This window comes from Panthera uncia, chromosome C2, assembly GCF_023721935.1.
Source record: "Panthera uncia isolate 11264 chromosome C2, Puncia_PCG_1.0, whole genome shotgun sequence".
Lineage (NCBI taxonomy): Eukaryota > Metazoa > Chordata > Mammalia > Carnivora > Felidae > Panthera > Panthera uncia.
This window is the reverse complement of record NC_064810.1, coordinates 47,452,151-47,465,788: the sequence shown is the minus strand read 5'-3', so window position 1 is coordinate 47,465,788 and position 13,638 is coordinate 47,452,151. Positions and strand designations below refer to the sequence as shown.

General features: G+C 37.0%; 1 protein-coding gene across 1 annotated transcript in view; it reads right to left on the bottom strand.

The window, feature by feature from the left end:
- Positions 1–13,638, bottom strand: part of ADGRG7 (adhesion G protein-coupled receptor G7) — a 77,081-nt gene that overhangs the window by 15,718 nt on the left and 47,725 nt on the right. Inside the window, exons 11-13 of the mRNA XM_049628081.1 lie at positions 12,808–12,920; positions 6,196–6,542; positions 5,407–5,503 (exon numbers count right to left, since the gene is read on the bottom strand). Of these exons, the coding sequence (XP_049484038.1) occupies positions 5,407–5,503; positions 6,196–6,542; positions 12,808–12,920 (557 nt within the window). The remainder of the gene's footprint in view (positions 1–5,406; positions 5,504–6,195; positions 6,543–12,807; positions 12,921–13,638) is intronic.

Below are 13,638 nucleotides of genomic sequence, written 5' to 3'. Positions count from 1 at the left end.
ATATGTGACGCCTAAAATATAACAACCCTTGAAGAGAGCACAGGCAGTAATGTCTCTAACATTGGCAACACATTTCCCTGCATATATCTCCTTAGGCTATGAAAATAAAAGCAAAAATAAACTGTTGGGACTATACCAAAGCAAAAAGTTTCTGCACAGTAATGGAAACAATCAACACAACTATAAGGCAACCTACTGAATGGGAGAAGATATTTGCAAATGACGTATCCGATAAAGGGTTATTATCCAAAATATGTAAAGAACTGATACAACTCAATATCTGTAAAACAAATAATCCAATTAAAAATGGTCAGAAGACATGAAAAGACATTTCTCCAAAGAAGACATCCAGATGGCCAACAGACACATGAAAGATGTTCAATATCACTCATCAGGAGGGAATTGCAAATCAAAACTACAATGAGATACCACCTCATGCCTGTCAGAATGGCTAAAAACAAAACACAAGAAACAGGAAGTGTTGGCAAGTGTACAGGCAAGGGTACGGAGAAAAAGGAACGCTCTTCATTAAATTTAAAGAACCAGGAATGCAAGCTGGAACAGCCACTATGGAAAACAATACGGGGGTTCCTCAAAAAAATAAAAATAGAACTTCCCTACAATCCCAGCAATTGCACCACTGGGTATTTACCCAAAAAATACAAAATGACTAATTCAAAAAGATACATGTATATCCATGTCTATTGAAGCATTATTTACAATAGCAAACTATGGAAGCAGCCCAAGGGTCCATCGACAGATGAATGGATAAAGATGTCACACACACACACACACACACACACACACACACACAATGGAATATTATTCAGCCATAAAAAAGAGTGAAATCTTGCCATTTGCAACAATGGATGGAGATAGAGAGCATAATGCTAAGGAAAATAAGTCAGAGAAAAACAAATACCATATGATCTCACTCATATGTGGAATTTAAGAAATGAAACAAATGAGCAAAGGAAAAAGAGAGAGAGAGACAAACCAAGAAACAGACTCTTAACTACAAAGAACAAACTGATGATTACAAGAGGGGAGGTGGGGAGGGGATGGGTGAAATAGGTGATGGGGATTAAAGAGCACACTTACTATGATGAAAAAAATTAAAACATAAAAATTCCTTTTTTTAGTGATTTTGAAGGAGAGGAATACATAAAACTAACAAATAAAATATATACTGTGTCAGATGGTTACCAGTGCTATGGAGAAAAATAAAGCAGGTATTGAGAGTAGGTATTACTATGTGTATGTGTATGTGTATGTGTATGTATATGTGTTGGGGGGGAGGGTTTCAATTTAAATAGAGTTGTCAGAAAAAGCATTATGGAAAAAAGTGATATTTCTTTCAGCAAAGATCTGAAGTAGATAAGGGGGAGGGTGTTCTAGGCAGAGGGAACAGCAAGTGCAAAGGCCCTGATTTGAGAACTGAAGGAATAGCAAAGAATCTAGTGCAGCTAGACATAGTATGTAGATGGCATTAGTGAAAAGATGCAAATTACGTTATGGCTTTATCAGTTGTTGCATGTACTCTTGATGAGAAGGAGAAACCTGACATGATCTGTCTTGAGATCTGGAAGTATTACTCTAGCTAGATGCAGGGATAATAGAAGAGGATACACAAGAGGAGGAAATCACCTAGGAGTCTATTACAATAATCTGGTGACTTGGACCAGGAGAGGAGATGTTAGGAAAGAGTCTGATTCCCAATATATTTAAAGTAAAGCAAAGGATTTATTTACAGGTTGGATGTGAGATGTAGGAGAATTAAGAGTGATTCCAAGTTCTTTGGCCTGAGTACCTAGAAGGATGGAGTTTACCATTAATGAGATGGGGAAAATGATAAGAGCAGGTTGGGGAGTGAAGACCAGAAGACATCCCATTAGACACCCAAGTGGAGGTGTCAGGTGGGCGTTATTATTTTTTTAATATTTATTTTTGAGAGAGAGAGAGAGAGAGAAAAAAGACAGAGTGCAAGTGGGGGAGGGGCAGAGAGAGGGGAGACAGAATCTGAAGCAGGCTCCAGGCTCTGAGTTGTCAGCACAGAGCCTGATGCGGGGCTCCAACTCAAAACCGTGAGATCATGACCTAAGCCAAAGTCAGATGTTTAACCGACTGAGCCACCCAGGCGCCCCAGGTGGGCATTATTATTAACAAAATAATTTAAGACTCCCTGGCATTTAGTTAATGTATGTTTTCTTTCCCCTGCGGGCAAAACACCATTATTATACATGTCAGAGGATTTCTAAACTGTTTTGCATTGTAATTTGTTATATTTTAAATTATTAGAAACTTATTTCTAATCCAAATGACCTAGAAGGAAACTGGGAAGATGTTCAAATCTCTGTAATGAATTAAAAAATAAAAAGGAGTGCCTTCATCCATTAACAGATAGAATAGGTCTATCCTTAGATAAAATGGTGAGAGTGAGCAAGTTTATCTTCAGGATTTTAGGCTTTCCTTTCATGTGTAACTGGAGGCCAACCCTCCTGCCATTCACAGAAGAAACAGGAGAGCACTTGGCTGAGAATTTAATGAAATCCTTCTGAGAGGAAGGATTTCAAATCTCTAGAAGCAACTTGGCGACAAAGCAAGTGACTATCAAAAGTTTTATTTTTTAAAAATATTTTTTAACATTTATTTATTTTTGAGAGAGAGAGAGAGTGAGCTGTCAGCACAGAGCCCAATGCAGGGCTCAAACTCACGAGCTGTGAGATCATGACCTGAGACAAAGTTGGGCACTTAACTGGCTGAGCCACCCAGGCACACTGCAAGTGGCTATCAAAAGTTTTAAGTGAAAAAGATGAACACACTTCTTATCTAGGCAGTCTAGAGAAACACGGCTTAAGAGGGGAAGAAAGGATAGAGAAAGAAAATGAACAATACACATCTATTGGATAAAGGCAGACTTGTTAATTATGAAACAATTTGACAAATATATATACATATACAAATATATATACATATATATATTTTTCCTTACCTGAGTCTTGAGTTGTTTCTACTTTTGACAATACAATTTCTGAGGATTACTATTTGTACTATAGATCTGTGCGTGTGTGTGTGTGTGTGTGTGTGTGAATGTGTGTGCGTGCGTGTGTGCCTATAAATGTACGCAGGACTTCTCAGCCACCTCATACCACTGGGGAGACCTGGAAGGGAAATAGGCTTAGATACTCATGGTCATCAGGAAGTGTGCACTAAGACAGGACTCCTCACCCCCTCTTTCCTTTGTCCTTCCTGGAGAGAGAGTCGTGCTTAATCTCTTCTCATAATAGCTTTTCCTATTGTTATTCTGGGTTTAATAACTCAGATTTGAGAAATAGGCTAAGAGAGGATGGTTCCTACAGTCAGACTAACCCTTTTAGGTATGGAGTGGAATTTCTAGAATTAAGATTGGAGAGCACACAATGGAGGCTGATCTGACAAATAGCTATGGACCTGAGGTCTGGAGAGCATCACAAGTGGACCTCAGATGAACTGTTTAATTCCATGGTGATTTTGCCAGGAAACATACCATGAAGACAGCTCTATCATACGCAGCATTCACCTGAAAAGAATTTCCCTCTCAGGCATTATAATTTTCCATGTTACCTCAGTCCTTCAGGAAAGTATGAAACAGCCTATATGATGGCAGCACCGACAATCAGGGGATGGAGCATTAAAGAGGAGTGTGTCCTGCCCTGCAGTCACCTCTTAATTGGGTCCTTGCAGAGATAGCCGTACATGAGGGAAACTGGGTTAGGGGTTTCACGTGTGACTGGCAGAGCTGGGAGCAGTGGGGGAAAGTGTGGGATATGGTGGTATAATTGCTGGGAGGGTAACTCAAGAAACCAAAAAATACTCCCTTCTCCTTCCACATACATCCTGAAAAAATGTGACCATTGATGCATGTGTATAGGGTGAAAGGTGGGGGATGAGTCCAAGATGAGGCAGATATTCATGTTAAGCATCCTTCCTCTCTTCCCAACTTGTATTATCAGTTGCTTAGTGTCTTCCTTAACACCTACAGTGTGCTCAGGAAAGAATCTGCTCTTAATTATTTATAGCTCAATGTGAATATATCTAAGATGGTAGGCTTCTTTCTCCTGAAGGCCTTGACAGTAGTATGTCTAGCCCTGTCCCAGGGTTAGGGAAGGAAATCAGTGATGCTATATGAAGTGAATTACCCGTCCCGTGAGATATTTGCATCTTACCCCTGTTCTGTAATTGTGGAATTAAAACATTTTTAACTAATTAAAAGATATTTAACCCTAATTAAACAGAGGAAATAGTACCTGGAGTATTTGGCCCGTAAAATCAAGCCAGGAAGATAGCTTCCTAGTCTACAATTGGGCATGGTCATCCCTGGAACTAGATATGCACCCTGACTACACAGACTTTCCTTGGGTGTACTGGCACATTTCCTAGAATTCCTTTGTTGTTTTTTTTTTTTTTTAATTTTTTTTTTAACGTTTATTTATTTTTGAGACAGAGAGAGACAGAGCATGAATGGGGGAGGGTCAGAGAGAGGGAGACACAGAATCGGAAACAGGCTCCAGGCTCCGAGCTGTCAGCACAGAGCCCGACGCGGGGCTCGAACTCACAGACCACGAGATCGTGACCTGAGCCGAAGTCGGCCGGCCGCTCAACCGACTGAGCCACCCAGGCGCCCCTCTGTTGTTGTTTTGTTAAGTTGCTTTGGGACCTAAGGTGGATCTGGGGATGAGAATGGCTGGATTATAAAAGGAGAAGGGAGGATAAATTAAAGAGCAGTTGCTGTTTGGCAGCAGACACACATGTAAAGAGTTCAGCTCAGTTTTCTTCTCTCCCACCTCACATAAAAAGCAAACACCATACAGTCAGGTATTTCCATTAGTAAGAGTTAATTATTCACACTATAATCACAGAAAGAATTTGTAATGTGTGATAAATCATCATCAAGTATTCATAATAATCTTATCAATATAGAACTGGTAAAAAGCATGGATAGTGCTTTTCAAGTTATGAAATATTTTCACACTTGCTTGACCCCTCACCATGACCTCAGAGTGGGTATTACTATCATTGTAATTCCCATTTTCTAGATTAAAAAAACTAAGATAAAGGGTTACTAAGGATCACACATATTGTGTCCTATGATTTTCAGGCTTAATTAAAGAAGACAAATCTAATATAAGAAGTTCAGATTATAAATTTAGAAGGTAATTACTTGTTTTACAAAAGGATTTATCATAGGAAACTTTCATGTCACTATATTTAAAATATAACGTGTTCTTTGAGAATTTGAAATACCCACTTATAATATGACAGTTATAAAGTGAGATTCATATGTACATTGATACTTACATTCAATATCACTGAACAGTTACACTCTTATATCAAATAAATGAACATTTCTTAAAAATATAAACTCACATTTCCTCTTGCCGGTACTCTAACTCCCATTGTGGATCATTTCTATTCAGAGAAAAAATAATTCCCACTGTCAGAGCCACCACGATAGCTGGGACTCCTATGTGGCAAAAGAGAGGCACCAAATTAATAATTTACCCCAAACTGAAATTAATTATAAAAGAACACAAATGAATTATACATCTGACCCTTTTCAAGACTATGTTATTCTTTCTACTCTAGACAATGTACTAAATGACCTATAGATGTAGGTCAATGGTGGACATAATTTTTCTGTAACTCTTTGCCTCTGTCTTTTATTGTTGGCTGTACATAATAACCTGATACTATTTCTGATTCCTTTGTAACACTTACCACAATTTCCATTCTTAAATGGCCTAATTCCTCTTTCACTTGAAGAAATTTAAATTTAGATGCCACGAACACAATTCTTTTCTGGAACTTGAAAATTTTTGAAATTATTTTTCTTAGAGTCACTCTGGTTTTCTTGAAATATTTCTTTTAAAGTAGCTAGGAAACACATTATATGTGGTCTAAATTTCAAATCAAACTACTAGAGATGTTAAAGGAAATTAACATTTGAGTTTAGCTTATGATGTGACTAGTACAGCTGCCTGATCACACGTGTCTCCTTCCCAGGAGTGCAAACAACCAGGCAGAAGGCACTCCTGGTGGTGCTGGCTTTCCATTACCCCTACCTAATGGACTTGGGCTGTTAGGCCTTAAGTAGGTATTTGTTTAAGTTATTTCAAGAAAATTAATGTATGACTAAGTGGAAAAGCAAACACTTGCCCCATCCTATTAAAGAGATGAACACAATGAAATGTTGAGGAAGAGGCTTCATGGTCCTAATTAGCAGGAAATAGAGTTGGGCAGCACTGATTCCAGTCCAGGTAAATGTCACTAACAGGAAATAGTGGAGCAAGACAGCCATCACAGTGCAGGTGGGATTCGAGATGACAACAGTATCTTGCGTGGGTATTTCATTTTTATCAGAATCCATCTTATTGGTGCCATTATCACGTTTCACTAAGTTTTTATTGGAGTTTTCGATTCCAAACACAAAGAGGAGGTTAAAAATCAACATTGATGTGCACAGGCTGACGAACACCCAGGTTACTGAGGTTTTTCTGACGTTCCTAAAAACAAGTAAATATAATTGAACAAATAGAACATCGGCAAAAAATAAACTCTAGTGAAATTGTGAGTGAAAAAGAAATATTATTACTCGATGTAAATCCAGCTCATAGCCCATGGGCCAGCTGGTAAACCTACCTTTCCAACTGCACCAGAAGAGCTCACTGTCCTCTCATTTCCACAGAGAGGTGAGTTAGAGAAAATAGGTCAATACATCTTTTCTTTTTTTTTTTTAAGTTTATTTATTTATTGAGAGAGAAAAAGAGAGCAGGGGAGGGAAGAGAGAGAGAGAGAGAGAGAGAGAGAGAGAGAATCCCAAGCAGGCTCCATGCTGTCAGCTTGGAGCCCAATGTGGGGCTCAAACCATGAGATCATGACCTGAGCCAAAACCAAGAGTCAGATGCTTAACTGACTAAGCCACACAGGTGCCCCCGATACATCCTTTCTTGAAACTGTTATAATAAAAGGTAACTGCTATTCAGCAGAGAGGACTCCCACTGGATTCTACTTTCTGGTATCTATATGCTGTGTAATCCTCTCCCAGGGCCAACCTGTGACTTGATCTCCCTAATGAAATGCGCCAGAAGGCCTGGAAGCCAGGGCCAACTTATTCACCAAAGTAGTGCTTAGGACCAATGATAGTTTTATGGCCCACAGCAAAGTTTTAACTCCTTTTAAAACCAAAAGGGAAAATAATTAACTATTATAGGTCAAAGAATAAATATGAACATATAATATTAATATATTAACCTTTATACCTATACAGTGGTGAAACATTTTCTGATTTTTTTTTTTAATGGAGGAAAGACTCCAGAAAGGCACTCTGCCCATGAAACTCAAAACAAGCTTTCTTTCCCCTTCATGCTTCTGGAAGTTTTGAGCCACCAGGTAAAAAGTCTAGCTAACCTATTGAAGAAACTGCATAGGAATGCTCTGGGACTATGTGGAGAGGGAGAAAGACCCATCTCTCCCAGCATACCAGATGAGCCCCAGATTAGCCCAACTCCACCCACCATCTGACTCCTCACAGGAGACCATAAGAGAGACCAATGGAAGAATCACAGCTGAGCCCCATCAAGCCACTTGAGCTCAAATTAAGTCCTTAGACATAACAAATTAATGTTTTAAGCCACTAACTTTTAGGGCAGTTTCTTCTACTATGATAGACAATAGGTTCCACTCCAGATTTGCAAACATATACAAAGGCCAGCTATAGAAAGACTCCAAATGGATTTTTTTTTAATTTCAAAATAGGAAAAAATTCCACATTAGTAAGTGAACATATGTTCAAATGTGGAGAAAAAGTCTCTTGTACTTTAAAAACTATTTTATATAAGGGCGCCTGGGTGACTCAGTCAGTTAAGTATCTGACTCTTGATTTTGGCTCAGGTCATGATCTCATGGTTTGTGGGTTCGAGCCCCATGTGGGGCTCTATGCTGAGAGCAGGAGCCTGCTTGGGATTCTCCCTCTCTCCTAGTCTCTCTGTCCCTCCCCCACCCTGGCATACACACACACATTCTCTCTCTCAAAACAAATAAACATTTAATAAATAAATAAATAAATAAATAAATAAATAAATAAAGTCTTTTATATAAAAAAAATCAAGTATGGATTTTAAAAGAAGGCCAGTTTTTAAGAGTCTCTCATAGTTTGCCTCCCTTCCTCTCTAACTTTTTTTTCCCCCCCTTCACCTCCTCCATGGTCTTCTGTTAAGTTTCTCAGGATCCACATAAGAGTGGGCACCCGTTGGGATGAGCACTGGGTGTTATATGGAAACCAATTTGACGATAAATTTTGTATTAAAAAAAATAAGGCCAAATATAATTTTGAACTACTTTTATAAGTTTAAAACAAAATGGTATAAGTTTAGCTTATATTACATTTAAAGAGTAGGTTTTCATAAACATTTTAAGTTAAGTAAAAATATTTAAAATGTGTTTCATGGTCTATTGCTACTAATGACATTCTTCATAATTTGAGTAGACTGATGATTACTATCCCTCTGAAAGGCTTATACTCAACAAAATTTCACCTGTGTCCAAGAAACATATTTTAGGAAATACTTGCTGACAGTCAAATGGCCAAGATGCTCTGGATGATCCTTATAATATAAACCATGCTTGAAGACTGTTCCTTTGTTTGAAGACATAATTTCTGGGGGGTAGAACCAAGGATTCTTTAAAACTTTTGGGTTTGTTACCTTCTCACCTTTACCTAAGATCTTTGCTAGAAAAGAAGAGCCTTTTCTCATTTTGTCTGCAAGCTGGCATTGTTTACCAGGAGTCTTTAAAAGGCAGTGGGAGGGAGAGAGAGAGAAAATGAGAATGGGTGTGTGTGCTCATGCTCACATGTGTGTTCTGTGGTGGCCTACCTGTGTATTTTCAGATTGGCAGAGAATTCAAGGTTTCCCTAAATAAGGGTTGATCTCAAATGTGAGGTTTCATATTGTCTTTACTGTGCACGTATTGTTTGCCTTAATGGTTAAAGGCAGATATATCCATAAGGCCCCTTTAATGACATATTATAGTTCTCTGTATACTATGGTATGCAGTCTTATATTAATGAAAGTTACAGAATTTCCATTCACTACCATCTAAGCCTTTCTGGGTTTTTCAGAATACAAGACCTCTTCAAATAACTATTTCCCTAAGTTTATTACTGTGCTTAAAGTTCTAACATCTCCAAGTACCCATTTTTAATATCTCAGAATCTGATGAATAAGTCTGCTTACTAATTACATATCCTTTATGATTTTATAACATTCCATCATGAACCTTCTCAGTCTTTGGATTTCTACAATGCATAAAAAAGTGTATATTTAAACAGAACTCTGCTCGTCCTCTTGATGTTTTAGTTGAGATTTTCTGAATAATTCAAAATTTAATTCAGTCTTTTGAAAGTTTTAATGACCAGAACTGCAAAAAGTACTCAAAAGATTCCTTTTATATAAAAGCAAAGTTAGCTTCTAATTTTTTTCCAGTTTCAAACAGAAATTGTAATCCACAGGAAGAACAGGCTATTTTCAAATAGCCTGGCTCTTCTGTACATTTCTATATTCTGTACATTAATATTATGTTATTTTTCTATATAATATATATAATTATATAATGTATTATAACATATATTATGTAGCTTATATATCTTATGTATCTAAATTATTTATAATTTACTATAAATTATACATATTATATGTAATTTATATATAATTATGGGGGACCCTGTCCATGAACAAAGAAAACTATTTGATTCACGTTTAGAAGTCAATACCATTTTTTAATTTTTGTTTTTGTTTCCTGATGAATTTTTAGTGACATACATGGCAGCATAACTGTGCTAAGAAACATGTCGATAGAGAATGAAAAAAAAATCTGAAAACCACTAGAAGTACTGAAATTTTAGGCAAAGACACTAGTTATGTACCTACCACAACTTATTCAAATGGGTTCAAAAACTGTTCAAGTATGATTACGATAGAAAGACAAATAAAAAGGGGCCCTGGTAGCTCAGGTGGTTATGCGTCCAACTTCAGCTTAGGTCGTGATCTTGCAATTTGCAGTTCTTGAGTTCGGGCCCCTCATTATGCTCTCTGTGCTAGCATAGAGCCCATTTCAGTTCCTCTGTCCCCCTCTCTCTGCCCCTCCCCCACTTGCTCTCTCTCAAAGATAGACATTTTAAAAAAATAAATACAAATAAAAGGACAAATATAAGAGCCATTTCATTTTACATAACAGACCTGTAACTACATGACATGCAATGTTCGTTCAAGGCGCTTACCACTATTTGTAATCATATATTTAATTCTGTATATATCTGTATAACATCTGTCTTTGCCAAAGAATATAAATATCATGAGAAATGAGAGCTTACTTGCTGTTCATAGTTTGGTATTCAGTTTGTATGTGGTGCTTGGCCCATAATTAGCACTCGTTATAAAAACTTTGAGTGAATGGCAAGAGATTCATTAAGTGTGATAGATAAAGAAGAGGAATCAAAAGGAGTTCTGGCTCTTTGAACAAATGGCTTTTTCTAAATATGAGCAGAGAAAGTGAAAAATGTGCCTGGGTCATCTTGCTGTACCTGAAATTAAAAAGTACTTAAAGACTGCTAGGGACATGCCAAAACAACATGAAGAGACTCCCTCTGGTTACATTCAAGAGTACACTTCTTTACAAAGGAATAGAGTAAATAAAGAGAAAGAATCATTTCAACCATCAAGGTAATAATATATTCCAACAAGAACCATTGAGTAAAAGTTGGGGGACAGAATAGTCACACAATTTTAAAGTATCATCCCACAGATTACTTATTGCTTACAAAGGGGAAAATATTAACCTTTAGGGTGTAGAATTCCAGTAGACACCACTGTAAACAAGGAATCCAACTTAATACAACCAATAATGGGACAAACCGACATCACATGCTTCTTGCTATACCACACTGAAAAAGACTTAATGATTTAGTATTCTCATCAAAAATGTTTAACCCCTATCTAATCATGAGGAACATTTCAGACAAATCCTAAACTGTTGAATATTCTACTTTCTACAATACAACTGACATGAACATTTCAAAAGATTTAATGTCCCCAAATGCCAAAACAAACAAAAAAGCAGAGGAATTATTTTAGGCTAAATGAGACTAAGAACCATGACAACTGGGGTTCCTGGGTGGCTCAGTTGGTTAAGTGTCCAACTTCGGCTCAGGTCATGATCTCACAGTTTGTGAGTTCAAGCACCACATCAGGTTCTATGCTGACAGCTCAGAGCCTGGAGCCTGCTTCAGATTCTGTGTCTCCCTCTCTCTCTACCCCTCCCCAACTCGTGCTCTGTCTCTTTCTCAAAAATAAATAAACATTAAAAAAAATTTAAGAAAAGAAACATAGCAACTAAATGAATGGGGGGGGGGGACCACTCAGCTATAACGGATATTAATGGAACAACTGAAGAAATTTGAATATGGATTGTATATTAACACAGTAACATTATATCAATGGTAAATTGGTTGAGTTGAATTTCCTGAGTGAGAATAATGGTATTATACTGTAGAAGAGAATACCCATGTTCTTAGGAAATGCTTGAAAATTTAGCAACTTTTCTATAGGTTTTCAACTTTTTAAATAAAATTTCAGGAAATATTTTAAACATCAATGCTTTCAAAATAAAAAGTTCTGAGCCTACACATCTGAGAAAACACTTATGAGAGAATTTAGTAGGGAGAAATAATTCTGAAAGAAAGATGAATTCATCTTGGGATATCTTGAGTTTGTGAGGAGGACCACGTAGGAATACTCAATAGTCCCACTTATTCTACAGATATTCCTCTACTGAGGGCCAGGTACTGTGCTCAGTCTTGGGGATACACTAATCAAAACAAAACAAACAACAATAGAAACAACAAAATCAGAAAAAGTCACTGTTCTCATTGATTTTCATGCTGATGGGGAAAACAGAGAGTACCCAGGTAAACTAATAAATAACAAACTTATATTTACAGATTGATAAAAATGTAGCATGTGAAAAAAATAACAAGTGCTATACAAAATTGGACCTTTAGTGAGGAGGTCAAGGTGGAAAGAAATATGCGTTTATAGGTAATTTTTAAAGTTAGATTTCTTAAAAATTATTTATTTTTGAGAGAGAGAGCACAAGCAGGGAGTAACAGAGAGAGAGGGAGACAGAGGAGGCAAAGCAGGCGTTATGCTAACAGCAGAGAGCTCCATGTGGGGCATGAACCCAAAATCTGTGAGATCATGACCGGAGCCAAAGTCGGACACTTAACTGACTTAGCCACCCAGGTGCCCCTTAAGTTAGATTTTTTTCGAACTATGGAACTCAAAGACTTTTGAAAAGTTTGACCATTTGAGAACTTAATACGTATTTTAAATTAGTTTAATTTTCAAAAATATTGTTTAGCAATGTTTTGCTCTTTTATAAATGCAAATTGGTAGGTATGGTTCTATTCAACACAAAGGAACTATATAGCATTAATGAGCTATGGGACCACACTATTTTTACATGACAAACTTAAAACCACATGGTATGTAATTTTTCTTTAAAGCACTTACCACAGTTTTAATTATAAATTTATTTGTATGTATTTCTTAGCCTCTTCAGAACTGAGTGTGCTCTTCTGTAAGATGAACTTGTTGAATTAATTCTGATTTCCCTTTTATCTCCAAGAGACCATATTATGATGAGAATATGTGCAGAGGAAATAATATCAAGATAGCAATTTTTCTTATAAAAGGAGCCTGTTTCCCTTCTTACCTGGTGACAATCTGAAATACAATTGTAAGGGCCAGACCAGTAATGGACAGCGCACATCCAACATTGGATAATATGTCTAGTGATGCAGGATATTTATATTTCTTTTCGAAACTCTAAAAAACAAGTTAAGACTCATATTTTTTACTAACCATTCCTGAAATGTCTATGAAAGTCAACATCATAAAAAGTTACATTGGTCAAAATAACCAGATAGTTGCCAGATATGTCTTTTTATAAAACTGTTAATATATTTTAAAAAGAAATAAATTAACCCCTTTTCTCTAAGCAGTTTATATGAGTTAGAGTGTTGAGAACAGTTATCTAACCAATTCAGTTAAAGAAAACATATATACTTTACCTCAATGTCTAAAATCTAAAATTTATCCCTCACGTTATTTTTGTGTGTAACTATCATCCAAGAGGAAATATGCATATCTGAGCTAATGCACTAAAAATAAAGTTGCAGAAATGTTTTTTGGACATGGAAAGATGTTCATGTGATCCTGCTAATTTTTTTTAAAACGGCAGTCTTATTGTTGTCCGATATATCTATATCTAGCCCAGTATTTTAATATATATTTATAGATAAGTATATTCTATGGAGAGGTAATAATGGTGGTCACTGGGTGGGTAGGATATATATAATATTTTTGCCTGCCTTTATTTTAGTAGTTAAAAAAATAGAGGGGCGCCTGGGTGGCTCAGTTGGTTAAGCCTCCGACTTCAGCTCAGGTCACGATCTCACGGTCCGTGAGTTCGAGCCCCGCGTCGGGCTCTGGGCTGATGGCTCGGAGCCTGGAGCCTGCTTCCGATTCTGTGTCTCCCTCTCTC